The following is an 11,843-nucleotide window of genomic DNA, read 5'->3' on the forward strand; positions in this document are numbered from 1 at the left end:
CCTGCGTGTTAGGGGCCGCGTCCCTCGGTGGTGTCTGGTTCCTTATCTGCCTCCCCCAGCTCCTCGAACTGAGATCCGGCTCCGCGCCTGGGGCCGGCGGCGCGTGGACGTGCGGTGGGGTCCGCGGGCCCGAGGGGGCCGGGACCACAGGCCGGATGGGCGTGCGCCTCTTGCTGCTCCTCCGTCGGGCCCGGCCCCGGCCTTTGTCGGGGGGCCTCCGAGAGCCGGGCATGGAGCCCCCGGCCTTGCTCCATCAAGCTCCAGGGCCGACAGTCCCTGCGGGGGTGGGGGGGGGCTGGGATGACTCCGCGGTCATCCCGAGGTCCGTGTGCAGTGAGCCAGTGTGGGCGTGTCCCGGGCCACGCTGACGCCCGCGGGCCCCTGTCTTGCAGTGAACGAGTTCACGGTGATCAGGAAGAAGTTCAAGTGCCCGTACTGCAGCTTCTCCGCCATGCACCAGTGCATCCTGAAGCGGCACATGCGCTCGCACACGGGAGAGCGGCCCTACCCCTGCGAGATCTGCGGGAAGAAGTTCACGCGGCGGGAGCACATGAAGCGTCACACGCTGGTGAGTGGGGTGGGGCAGGCAGGCCCGGGGCACGGTTGGAGTTTGGCCAGGGCGTCTGGGCAGGCGGGTCGCTGGTGGGGGGCGCAGAACACTCGTCACTCTGGACCTGGGGTCTGCCCTGTGGGGGGAGGCAGTGGAGCAGGGAGAGCCGCCCCCGGTCAGCGCGGCCCCACCCTGCTCCTGCCGGGCCTGGGTGCAGAGCAGGCCCCACGTCGCCCCGCCCTCCGCCCTGCCCACCTGCCGGCCTCCTCGGCAAACGTGTCTTCCTCTGCTTGGACCACCCCCCACACTCTTGGCCACGCCAGGTCAGGGCGGGGACCCTGCTTCTCGAGTCTGCTGATCTGTCTGTGCCCACCACGACCAGCCCGAGCTCGGCACCCAACAGGTAGTTGCAGGTCACAGGCGTTGAATAAATGAATCTGCTTGGCAAGGAAAAGACAGAGAGAAAAAGCAGCCTGAGACAAGGATGCAGATTTGCCCAGAGCAGCAGGGAGAGGCCATGGTGGGAGGCTGGGCTACCAGGGCCTCCCGACAGCCCAGACGTCTGAGTTCTCCCTGCCCCAGGGCAGGGTGCAGGGCTGTGGGTGGACTCGGGCTTGCAGCTGTTTGGGGGAGGCGGGCGTGAGCTGCAGGTGAGGGAGGCGGAGGGTGCTGTGTCTGGGGACCTCAGGAGTGTCACTGCTCCGCCATGGGGTGGGAGCTGGGGTGCGCAGGCTTTCCTGGGGGGCTGCCCCCCTTCCTGGCAGACCCACCTGCAGCTGAGGGGCGAGGGGCAAGCCCAGTGTGTCAGCGGGACTCTAAGGCCGTGTTGGTCCGTGGGGCGAGCAGAGCCCCTCCGCCCCCCACCTCTGCCCCCCCACCTGCCCGCCCACCACTTGCGGGGCTCCGTGCTCATCTCCGGTTCCCGTCTCATGTGACTCTGCCGGGCCCTCCAGCTCGCCCTCTGGGTCGAGCCGACAGTGCTAGAGGGTTCTGTTTCTGCCTTTCTGGCTCCGTGGTGACTGCTCATTTGGGTGGGGGCACCTGGGGCCTCCTTGAGGTCCACCCTGGAGCTGGAGGGCGGTGAGCCTGGGGCGTGGCCCGTGCGCCCTGCTGGCCGTGGGTGGAAGGCCACACTGTGCCCCTCGGCCCCCAGCCTGGGCCGTGTCCTGGCGCAGACGTGGGGGCTGGCTGGGCAGGCCCCGTCCACTCGGAGCCGGAGCCGCGGGGCTGGGCTGGAGCTCGGTTTCCCCCCTGCTGTGGAGGACGGCTTGGGAGGATGTAGGCCTGCGTGTTTCCTGTTCAGAGAGAATCGTATCTTGTTTTCGACGCGGTTAGGCCCTAAAAGGTTGCAGTGATCTGGGTTGCTGCGTCTTTCTTCAGCGAAGCCACGTTGGTGGTGCGGGAAAGGTCTAGCTTTGTGGGAAAGGTGCCGGAAGGTTCCGTGCGGCTGCCTGGTGGGCAGGGCCCGGCCCTCGCCCTGCGCTCCTTGCTTGGGCTTCGGGCGTCAGAATTCCCAGACAGTGCAGCTCAAACATCGGGGGGCTGGGCTCTTTCTGAGGAGTCAGTGTGTGGTCTTCCCTTGGGTTTCTCCGGGTCCCTGCCCCGAGAAGGGCCGGGCTGCTAGAGGCAGCTCTGCGAAGCTCGCTGACTCACCTCCGCCCTGGCCCGAGGCTGCCCCAGACCTGGCACTGGGCCCCGCTGCACTCAAGCCAGGGTCCCGAGGGCACGGGCCGGCGGAGCTCCTGCAGCCCCTCCGAGGGGCTCCGAGGTGGGTTCCCAGGGGGCCTCACCCTTCCTGCCCGCTTCCTTCCAGAGCCGTTGTCCGAGTGGACGAGGCCCAGCCATGGCCCTGGCGGGAGGGGGGGTGGCTCACGTGCCTCCCTCAGCTGCCCCCCCTGTCCTCCCCAGGGCTCCCAGCATGGCTCCCGGCACGGCTCCAGGCTCACCTGGGGCCCTCGGCCTTGCGTGGTCTCTGTGGGCGCAGGGCACCCGGGCTGTACTGGGACCCCCCCCCAGCCTCTCCAGGGCTCCCTGCACAGCTCCAGGCTCACCCGGGGCCCTCGGCCTTGCGTGGTCTCTGTGGGCGCAGGGCACCCGGGCTGCACTGGGACCCCCCCCCAGCCTCTCCAGGGCTCCCGGCACGGCTCCAGGCTCGCCCTGGGCCTTGCGTGGTCTTGTGGGCGCAGGGCACCCGGGCTGCACTGGGACCCCCCTGGGCCCGCCCAGGCCACACCCATCGCTGGGGGAGCAGTTTCTACCGTGACTTGGTCTTGAATGTCTGTGCTTTGGTGTGGGGGCTGTGGAGGGGAAAATCCTGGGGTTAAAATATAGCAAAGCCGACAAAAATCTCGAGGAGGGGTCCTGGGTACTGAGCGGCCACAGAGGCTGCGGTGCACCCCGACTCCAGGCCATGTCCCCACGTGACGACCCCGTCCCTGGTCACACGCGGGACCTCCCAGGCTGCCCCAAGTTGCTCCCGCAGCAGCTGTTTGAGTGGCCGGGTCGCCGTGGCTCCGGGTTCTGTGCTAGTCTGTGGCAACCCTTGGTGGGCTTAAGAGGGGAGGACGGCCGGGCGCCGGGCGGCACCCGGTTCCCAGCTGCTCGGCCGAGGCCGGATGAGCTGTGCCCGGGCCACTGTGCTCCCTGGGCCACTGTGCTCCCCGGGCGACCAAGGGAAGCCTGGCTCTAAAACAACAAAAAACAAAAAACAAAAGGGGGGCACTGGCAGTTCCAGGTGGCCTGTGGCCCAGGGACGGGGACGAGGAGGAGGGGTGGGGAGGGCAGCTTGCGGGGCCCCAGGAGAGGCACCGGCCACTGCAGTGACTGCCCGGCAGAGGCGTGAGGACGTCAGCACAGGCTGGTTAGGCTGTTACTATGGTGATGTGTTCACTTGCCTACTGAGGAAACCGGGGAGTTTGGGACGGTGGAAGGAAGAACTAAGCTCACCGTCACTCCCATACCTCCGTGGGTACCAAAGCTGGGGGGAGACGGCCCTTCCGAGGGAGGAGCACAGGGGCCTGGGGGTTGGGGGGCCGAGGCCTGAGGCCCCCCTGTTTCTGGGAAGCCCTGCCTGGCCTGGGGCTGTCTGGCCAGGGGGCTGGGAGACCCTGGGGGCCGTGCGGTCTCCGCCCCTGGGGGCAGGGCCAGGGTCCACCTGAGCGTGGAGACACCTGCAGGGCACCAGCGCCCTGGCCTGCTGTCGTGTGGCCCTCACCCCGCCCCCGAGAGCCCGGCCTGAGCTAGGTCTGTCTCCCCACTCACCGCTCAGCCCTGCCGGGCAGCCTCCGTGCAGGGCACCGGGCCGGCCGGGCATGGGCGGGGTCTGCGAGCTCCTGTCCAATGGGAGGGTCCTTCAGCCTGTCCTGCGGGGGGCGGGGCGGGCGGGGTCGGAGGGAGCGGTGTGACCGAAGGCGGGGACGTGTGGACTTGGGTGCTTGGACGCACGGTGTGGGTGGGGACATCTTGATGGGCTGGGCCGGGCCGGACGTTGCTGCCCACGCCCCCTGGGCGGCTCGGTGTGGGCGGGGACACAGCGGTGGGCTGGGCCGGGGACGCCCCCATGGGCGGCTCGGCGTGGGAGGCCACCTGCAACTTGCCCTGCGGCTCTGGGTCCGAGCCCTGGGAGGGTCTCCCTGTGCAGGCGGCCTCGGGCTGGTGGAGGCTGCACCTCCCGCCGGCCCCCCTCCCTCGCTGACGGTCATGTCCTCGCAGGTGCACAGCAAGGACAAGAAGTACGTGTGCAAGGTGTGCAGCCGCGTGTTCATGTCCGCCGCCAGCGTGGGCATCCGGCACGGCTCCCGGCGCCACGGCGTGTGCGCTGACTGCGCCGGCCGCGGCATGGCCGGGCCCCAGGACCACGGCGGCGGGGGCGGCGACGGCTCCCCGGAGGCGCTGTTCCCGGGCGACGGGCCCTACCTGGAGGACCCCGAGGACCCGCGCGGCGACGCGGAGGAGCTCGGTGAGGACGGCGAGGGCCTGGCCCCCGAGGACGCGCTGCTGGGGGACAAGGACGAGGACGACTCCCCGCAGCCCCGCAGCCCCGCGGGTGGCGACAAGGACTTCACCTGGCTCTCCTAGACCCGCCCCGCGGGCGGGGCGGTGGCCGCATCACTCTGTCCGCCTGCGCGTGCGTCTCCACGGGCCTCCACTGCGGGGGTCTGCGCCGACCCCTCCCGTGGCCCCGGACGGAAGCCAGCCCCGTGGTAGGACGCAGGTTGGACCCGTCGCGTGGGGAGCCTGGGGGGACACGGCGAAGCCAGTCAGGGGCACGGGCTGGGTTTGAGCACGGGCGGTGCGGGCTGAGGCCCCAGCAGGTGGTGAGAGCCTGTGGGTGCCCAGCCAGTGTGGACGCCTCCTCCGTGGCCTCCAAGGAGCCCCTGTGGCCGGCCTGGCTTGGAGGCACGATGGCCCACGGCCAGGTGGCGAGTGCCGCCCAGGGGCCACATGTCTGCGTAGGTGCTGAGAGCTTTGCATACGCCTGGCCCCCCGCTCAGGCCCACCCTCGCCCTCCCCTCTGCCCACCCGACCCCTCCCCTCAGCACCACGTCACTGCCCGTGGCTGCAGCCGTGGCCCGTTCCCTCGTTGGCACCAGGGGCCCCGTGGCAGCCTGTAGAATCCAGGTCCGGTGCACAGAGGCCCTGTGACCCTCTTACCTCTGGGCTTTGGTGCTTACACACAACACGCTGCAGGACCCGCTGGGGGCCAGGGGCGCCAGGTGCTATCTTGGGGGGGGCTGGCCTTGGTGGGGTCTGGCCCGGCCCCTGCAGCCTCTCCAGGCCACGCCGGGTTCTCTCTGCACCCGCGGCCCTGCGTGCCAGGAGGACCTCGGGCGCCCTGTCCACCCCGGGCCTGCCGTCTGCTGTGCCCAGCCTGGCCGCTCCGGCTGTCCTGCTGGGACAGGCTGGCGCTGGCTCCTGCCTTTGTTGCTGCTAACGCTGGAGGGGGGTGTCCCCAACTGCAGCGTGCTGCTCACACCCCCCCGCGTGGGTAACCAAATTTCTAAGTAGTCAGAGACATATTGAGGTAGTCACATAAAGTTATTTTGTTTGGCATTATTTTTCTCACTCCACAAAACTATATGGGGTTGGTTTTCCTTTAACTTGTGGTCAAGTCCTCTTGCTGTATTTCCAAGGAGCCCGCCGCACACGCTCTCTTTTTCTGAGCGAAAAGCAAAGGTCCCGCCGGTGCCCTGCAGCACGGCCCTGCTAAGACATTCCATCCCTGCCGCCTCCCTGCCTCCCTCCGGAGCTCGCCGGGTGTGGTGCTTTCAGATGGACAAGGGGGGGCAGCTCACCACCCCTGTCCCCAGACCCACGTGTGCGGGGACTCCTTGGGGTGCTGAGTGTCAGCGCCAACCAGAGAGACGGCTCTTACTTCCCTCTCTCCAGACTGTAGGCCAAAGTGGCTTTTACCAACTGTTTGCGGAGCCAGGCCCGAGCGCCCGCCTCTCTCCTGCTGCTGCTGCTCGGGGCGGGCACACGGGGGGCGGCGCTGGGCCACGGGGTCCTGGGCCATGGGAGAAGTCAGCCTTTGTTTTTTTTAAATCAGCCACTGTTTCTCCTGCTCACAAGAGGGTGCTGTGCCCGCAGACACATCCCTCAGAGGGGACGCAGGGTGCTCAGAGTGAGGGCTGGGAGGGAGGGCTCAGGCTTCTCCCTGCGGTGGGGGGCTCGGCCGCGTGCCCCCCAGTGGGACAGCACAGCCAAGCCCCCGGCCCCCAGGGAAGCTGCAGCCTGAGCCCTCCCTCCTCCCCCGGGCCAGCCTGGCCAGGCCTCTCCCGCACTTGTTGAACTCCTTTTCTAAGCAAACTCACTTTCTTATAAAATGCACCTGGAAACCAGACCTTTGCTACCAAGTAAGTGTCCCTGGGTTTTGTACCAGTTCCCACCTCTCAGGCCGTCCGCCCAGGACCCTGGCGCCCCACGAAGGCGCCTCTGCGGCCACACTCAGGGTGTCCTGCCCTCTCCGGCCGGCACACGCCCCACCCGGGCCGCCTTCGCTGACCTTTTCGGGGCTTCCCTGCCGGTGCCACGGGGCCGTTTTCTTCCTTGAAACCGACACTGTACCACGAGACCAGGGGCGCTCCCAGCCCAACCTTCCCGCGTCTGCCGCGCAGCGGCTCCTCGCGCTTGCCCGCGGTTTGCAGATGGGAGAGCGTGGAATCCGAGAGACCCCGTGAACGTGCCCGTCTCTCAGGAGGCGTGGAGGGAAAAGACGTATGTAATGAAGGTTTTTTTTACGTGACTGATTTTTTTTTTTAATCGATGTTCAAACTAATAAATATTTTTTTATAAAGAGGAAAAAATATGTAGATTACATTTCACATTTTGTATTTTTTTGTTCGTGTCTGTTTATATTTTGGTGTTTGCAACACCAAAGTGGAAAATGCAGTCCATCGGGGGTGGTGTTGTGGGGGAGGGACGGGGAAACACATGACTTTTGTACCAAGCTCTGGATCCTGACAAGCTTGTGTGTTGGAACTCTCCGGGTTTTGGGAAACAGGACACTGCCAGGACTGAATAGGGACCTGACTCAAAAGACACAGCTTACTGCTTCCAACTTTGCACATCTTCCTTTTTAAAAAAGAAAATTGAGAAAATACAAAAACTGGAACTTTTTGCAATATTATGAAAGATAAGCTTATTTTAGCTCATTCTGTGACATGTGCAACTCTTAAGAAAGCCATACTTAATGGTGGTTGTTTTTTATTTTTTAGATCCTATACTGTGTTTTTGTATGCGGCCCTTTTAGAACTACTTGTAGTGAGGGTGCTGTGTGTGCTTTTCTTAAATATTTATTTTTTCAACATGCTTTCAACCTGTCAACAAAAACAAAACAGACAAAAAACAAAAAGGGCAGTGTTTGAAGACTGTTGATTTTTTTCTGGGGATAATCTATATTATATTGACTTTATATTAATTATTATAAACCTGTGTTTGTATCGAAGATGTGTTTAATATTTAGGGGAGGAGATTTCGTACTCAGTTGGCGGGCAATCGCGGCTCTGTTGTCCTGCTTCTCCGTGGCTGCAGGACAGGTAACTTTACCTTCTCCACGTGGCTCTCCAGGTTTCTCGTGTGCCGAGGCGCGCTCCCAGCCTGCCTGTGGGTTTCCTTTCTGTGACGGGATTAGCTTAGACATTCTTGCAAAGCGATCACTTTCAATAAATCGGGAAATTGCTGCTCCAAGCAGACGCCTCCTGTGTGTTTCGGACAGGGTCCCCTCCCCCAGCCTCGCCGGGTGGGGGCGGCCAGAGGGCGGCCCCCAGCCCTCTGCCGCTGGTTCCGGGCCTCCCACCCCTCTGCTCACCGTAGCCTCCCAGTCCCACGTCCTTCCTCCCACGAGACAGACTTGACTTCTGGAAAAATCTCAAATCTTTAATTTTTTTCTCTTCGCCTGGCGCGGCCCAGACTCGAGACACCTGAGCTTCGAAACATGGTAAAAGGTCAGCCCCAGGGCCCTCGAACCACCGAGTTAAGTGCGAGCAGGGGGGGTCCTCTTCCCGACACCCCTCAAAGTGCATTGCAGACTGGCCCCGACGCCGGGCCTGTGACAAGTCTGTGGACCGACAGGCAGGGAGGACGGCCGGCCCCAGGGCCCCGGTGGCCAAGGGGACGGCGGCGTGGTTTGGCTTTAGTGCAAAACGCTGGTTTCTTCAGAGGCACTTTGAATGCTGGGACCTCTCCCCCACTCCGGGGGTCCAGGGTCACCGACTCCTCCTTCCCCCCTTAAAAAGTAGACCCTGCAGCTGGGGGAGGCCGGGCTCTCCCAGGTCAGTGTCACCCCAGGGTGGGGGTAGGGAGAAGGTGGCAGCTTATTCTCTCCTTTTAGCAGTCCTGGCGGCTGCCTCAGCACCGTGGGCGGGCTCAGTCCAGAAACCGCTGGCAGGCCTTCTTCCAGCGGCAGGCTGTGCACCACAGGTCCCGGTGGTCCATGCCATACACCTTCCGGCACTTCTTAGCATCACCACGGGGCTTCCTGGGGGGACACAGGGGGCCATGGGCACTGCGGGGCAGGGACGTGGGGGTGTTCCTGCCTGGCACCCGCCCTGCCCTCGGCCCACACACACCTCAGGCTGACGCCCATCCTGGCAGGAAGGGCCGGCACACAGGCCCTGACCTCGGTGGGCTGCGGCTCCAGGCCTCCAGAATGCCCTGAGAGCTGCCCCCAGCTGCCACCTGTGGCCTCGCCCACGGGGTAGGCGTGGTCGCTGTGGCACGCCTGGGGGGCGCCCATAGAGGTCAGGACAGGGGACTCCGGCAGCTCCAGGCGGGAGAAGGTGGGCGGCAAGGAGGCCGTGGGGGACGCCGGGGTCAGGCTGGACAGCCCGTCGGTCAGCGTGTCCACACCAGCATCCAGCTCGGTGTAGTAGAAGTCCTCCTCGCCGTCACTCTGCTCTGGCTCCGCCTGCCTCCTGCGGGGACACAGCTCGGGACTGAAGGGGTGGCCTGGCTGGACCCTACCCCACCCTGGCCCAGCCCCGCCTGGGCCCCACCTCACCCCAGGTGCACCAGGCGGATGTGTCTCTGCATCCCGGACGCGGAGCTCAGCACCTTCCCGCAGCTCTTCCACAGACACTGGAACATGGCCTGGGCCGAGCTCTGCAGACGGGGGCTGGAGTCAGGCTCAGCCATTGCGCACCACCCCACCACAGGGGCCGCCCCGAAGCTCACCTTCCTCTTCCTCAGGGTGGGTTCCCCGAACAGAAAGTGAGCTGCCTCGAGGGGCAGCGGGGGTGATGGGGTGGACGGGGAGGACTGGTCACTGGCCAGGTCCCAGCCCCACTCTCCGCTGGCGCTGCTGCTGCTGTAGCTGCCTGGGGGCCGCGCCAGGGCCTCCTTCCAGGGCTCCAAGCCAGGCTCTGTGGGGACAGACCACCCGCAGGGCTGGGGGGGCTCAAGCTGCTCTGCAGAGACTGCTGCCTGCTGGCCACCTGCCGGCCGCAGCAAGTCCCTAACTCTGAGCTGCCACCTGTACACCTATCCCCAGGCAAGTGTGGTGGGCAGAGCCTCTTGGGGGAGGCATTGGCAGGGAAGAGCTGGCCACGGGGGCTTGGGGAGAACCTTTCCTAGCACAGGAAGACGTCCTGTGCAGGGGGTGGACAGTTCACAGAAGATGGGATGCTGCAGCTTTGGCCTCAGTGGGGGGTACGAGGGTCCAGATGTCCATTTCAGAAAGCAGCCTCAAAAGGTATGTTTGGAAGTGGGTATCCCTTCCTTTGGGGGATATACTTGCCCAAGAGGCTGGGTGGCTGTAGGGTCCTCAAGGGACAGCGGTCTTGGGCCCTGTCCCCACCCACATCCCTGAGCACAGACCTCTGAGTCTCACCTGGGCTGAAGGCTGCAGCCGGGGCCCCCAGGAGGAGGGGGCTGGTGGACAAGCTGGTAAGGGCTGCGGCAGCCATAACCTCCTCTAGCCGGGCTGCTGCTGGGGAGGCTCTGGAGGAGATGGGGGCAGGTGCAGGTGGGGCCAGCAAGTGCTCCAGGCCCCTCCCCTGGCCTAGGTACACGTGCAGGCCTAGGCACGTGTGCGCACACCAGGCTGCCTGTCTCTTGGCCCAGGACAGGAGGCCTGGCTCCTCCCCCAGCTCGGGTTGCACAGTTGAAAATCGCCAGGAACTACCAGGAACAGGGCTGGGGTCCCACTGAAGCCTGAGTTCTCTACACCCTGGGCTTTGTTCCACCATGGCTCCTTCAGGCCTTGGTGCTGGGCAGGGGTCTGAAGCCCACTGGAGTTGGGGGCCAGGCCAGGCCCAGCCCAGCCCTCCCCCCATCACACATTAACCAGGGTTGTGCAACAGCAGCTGTGGGCCGAGGGCCAGGCCTGGGAGGGTGGGAGCAGCGCCGGGCGGCAGGAGCCAGGAGGAGCCTGGGCTCCAAGCGGTACGAGGCCCCAGTGAGGCAGGCCAGAGCGCACCCCTTCCCCCTGCAGCCAGCCCAAGGTGTGGGGCACGCTGGAGTGGGGAGCCCCAGGGATTCCTGGACAGTCGACCCCAGGCCGACGGACTGCACAGCCCGTTCTGCACAGACACTGACATCCACCCCGCCCAGTTCTGTGCTCTGGCCACCACGAGCTGGGGGAGGGGGGACAAGGAACCCTAATGTATTGATCATTTCTGCTCAACTCCTCCGCGGCTGGAGATCTTGGAGGGGCGATTAGAAACCCTGGGTCCTGACCTGGCCTCCACCCAGGTCTGCCGAGGCGAAGGCGGGAAGGCACGTATCCGCACCCCACCCACCGACACCCGCGCGCACACGCCCACCCAGTCCCGGGGCGCTAGCCTCGCGGCTCACCTCTGCGCTGGCACCGGGATGTGCGCGGACGGAGTCGGGAGCCCCGCCGCCGCCCCCGCCCACGTCCCCGGGGCCCCGAGGTCCGCGGCCCGCGGCTCCGGCTCCTGTGGCAGCGCGAGCTCCAAGCCCGCACAGCCGCCGCTCGCGGCAGGGCCCTGCGGATGGGGCAGGCTCAGAGGCGGCGGCAGCTTGGGGTCCCCCAGCCTCCCACCCGGACCAGCTCGGCGCCCGCCCCTCAAACCGGCTGCGGCCGGTGTGGACAGCACGGCCCCGCCCCCGGCCCCGCCCCTGGCCCGGCGCGGCGGGAAGCGTCGCCCCGCCGGCCCGCGCTGCCCCGCCGGCTCCACAGACACGCTCGGGCCCACGCGGCCGCGCCCCCGCCGTCTCCGCGGGGGCCCACAGTTTGCGCGGCCCCGACGCCATCTTTGCGGCCCCGGGAACTTGGTCGGCGCCCGCCCCGGGCGCCCGGTACCTGCGGCGGCGTGGGCACCGTCACGGGCGCAGCGCGCGGGCCTGGGCTCTCCGCGCGCAGCCAGGGCGCCTCGGCCAGCGGCACGCTGGGGTCCCGGCCGACGACGCGAGGCGGGGGGCGCTCGGCCTCCATGGCCGGGCGGCGGGCCGGGCGCCGAGGCTGCAGCGGCGAGGGCGCACTCTCAGGACGCAGCCCCGGGCCGGGCCGGGCTGGCCGGGCCGCCGACCCCCGCCCTGGATCCGGCCGCCGCCCGCGCCGCGCCGCCGGAGGCTGCCCGTGGGCCCCGCCCCTCCGCCCGCCCGGGCCCGCCCCGCCCGGCGCGCGCCCCATTGGCCCGCGCCCGGTATCAACATTCCGCGGTGGACCGCGGCCCGGGGCCCCGCCCCCGCCGAGCAGCTCCCGCGCCAGCCGGGGAGGGGGCCGGGCCAGCGAGCCGGCTTCCCACGGGCGCGCTCAGGCTACTGCCCGAGCCGGGGAGGGTGCCGTGCTCCCTGGGCGGGCTTCCCGGGAGCAGGTTACTTTTTAACT

At 66.6% G+C, this 11,843-nt stretch overlaps 2 protein-coding genes across 3 annotated transcripts in view; one reads left to right on the forward strand and one right to left on the reverse strand.

Moving 5' to 3' along the window:
* Positions 1 to 8,486, forward strand: part of ZBTB46 (zinc finger and BTB domain containing 46) — a 61,860-nt gene extending 53,374 nt beyond the window's left edge. Inside the window, exons 4-5 of the mRNA XM_012772982.3 lie at positions 393 to 568; positions 4,262 to 8,486. Coding sequence (XP_012628436.1) covers positions 393 to 568; positions 4,262 to 4,627 — 542 coding nt within the window. The 3' untranslated portion in view covers positions 4,628 to 8,486. The remainder of the gene's footprint in view (positions 1 to 392; positions 569 to 4,261) is intronic.
* On the reverse strand, positions 7,907 to 11,584 carry SLC2A4RG (SLC2A4 regulator). 2 transcript variants are annotated; one of them, XM_012773001.3, is made up of 7 exons: positions 11,316 to 11,584; positions 10,844 to 10,998; positions 9,879 to 9,988; positions 9,224 to 9,411; positions 9,051 to 9,151; positions 8,620 to 8,964; positions 7,907 to 8,528 (listed from the first exon to the last, which is right to left on the reverse strand). In XM_012773001.3, the coding sequence occupies exons 1-7, from the start codon at positions 11,445 to 11,447 to the stop codon at positions 8,417 to 8,419; spliced, it is 1,143 nt and encodes a 380-aa protein (XP_012628455.1). In that variant the 5' UTR covers positions 11,448 to 11,584; the 3' UTR covers positions 7,907 to 8,416. The 2 variants fall into 2 exon arrangements, with proteins under 2 accessions (XP_012628455.1, XP_012628454.1); XM_012773000.3 differs by lacking the exons at positions 10,844 to 10,998; positions 11,316 to 11,584 and having other exon boundaries at positions 9,879 to 10,807.
* Positions 11,585 to 11,843: the final 259 nt, after the last annotated feature.

This window comes from Microcebus murinus, chromosome 16 (assembly GCF_040939455.1).
Source record: "Microcebus murinus isolate Inina chromosome 16, M.murinus_Inina_mat1.0, whole genome shotgun sequence".
In the NCBI taxonomy this organism is placed as follows: Eukaryota; Metazoa; Chordata; class Mammalia; order Primates; family Cheirogaleidae; genus Microcebus; species Microcebus murinus.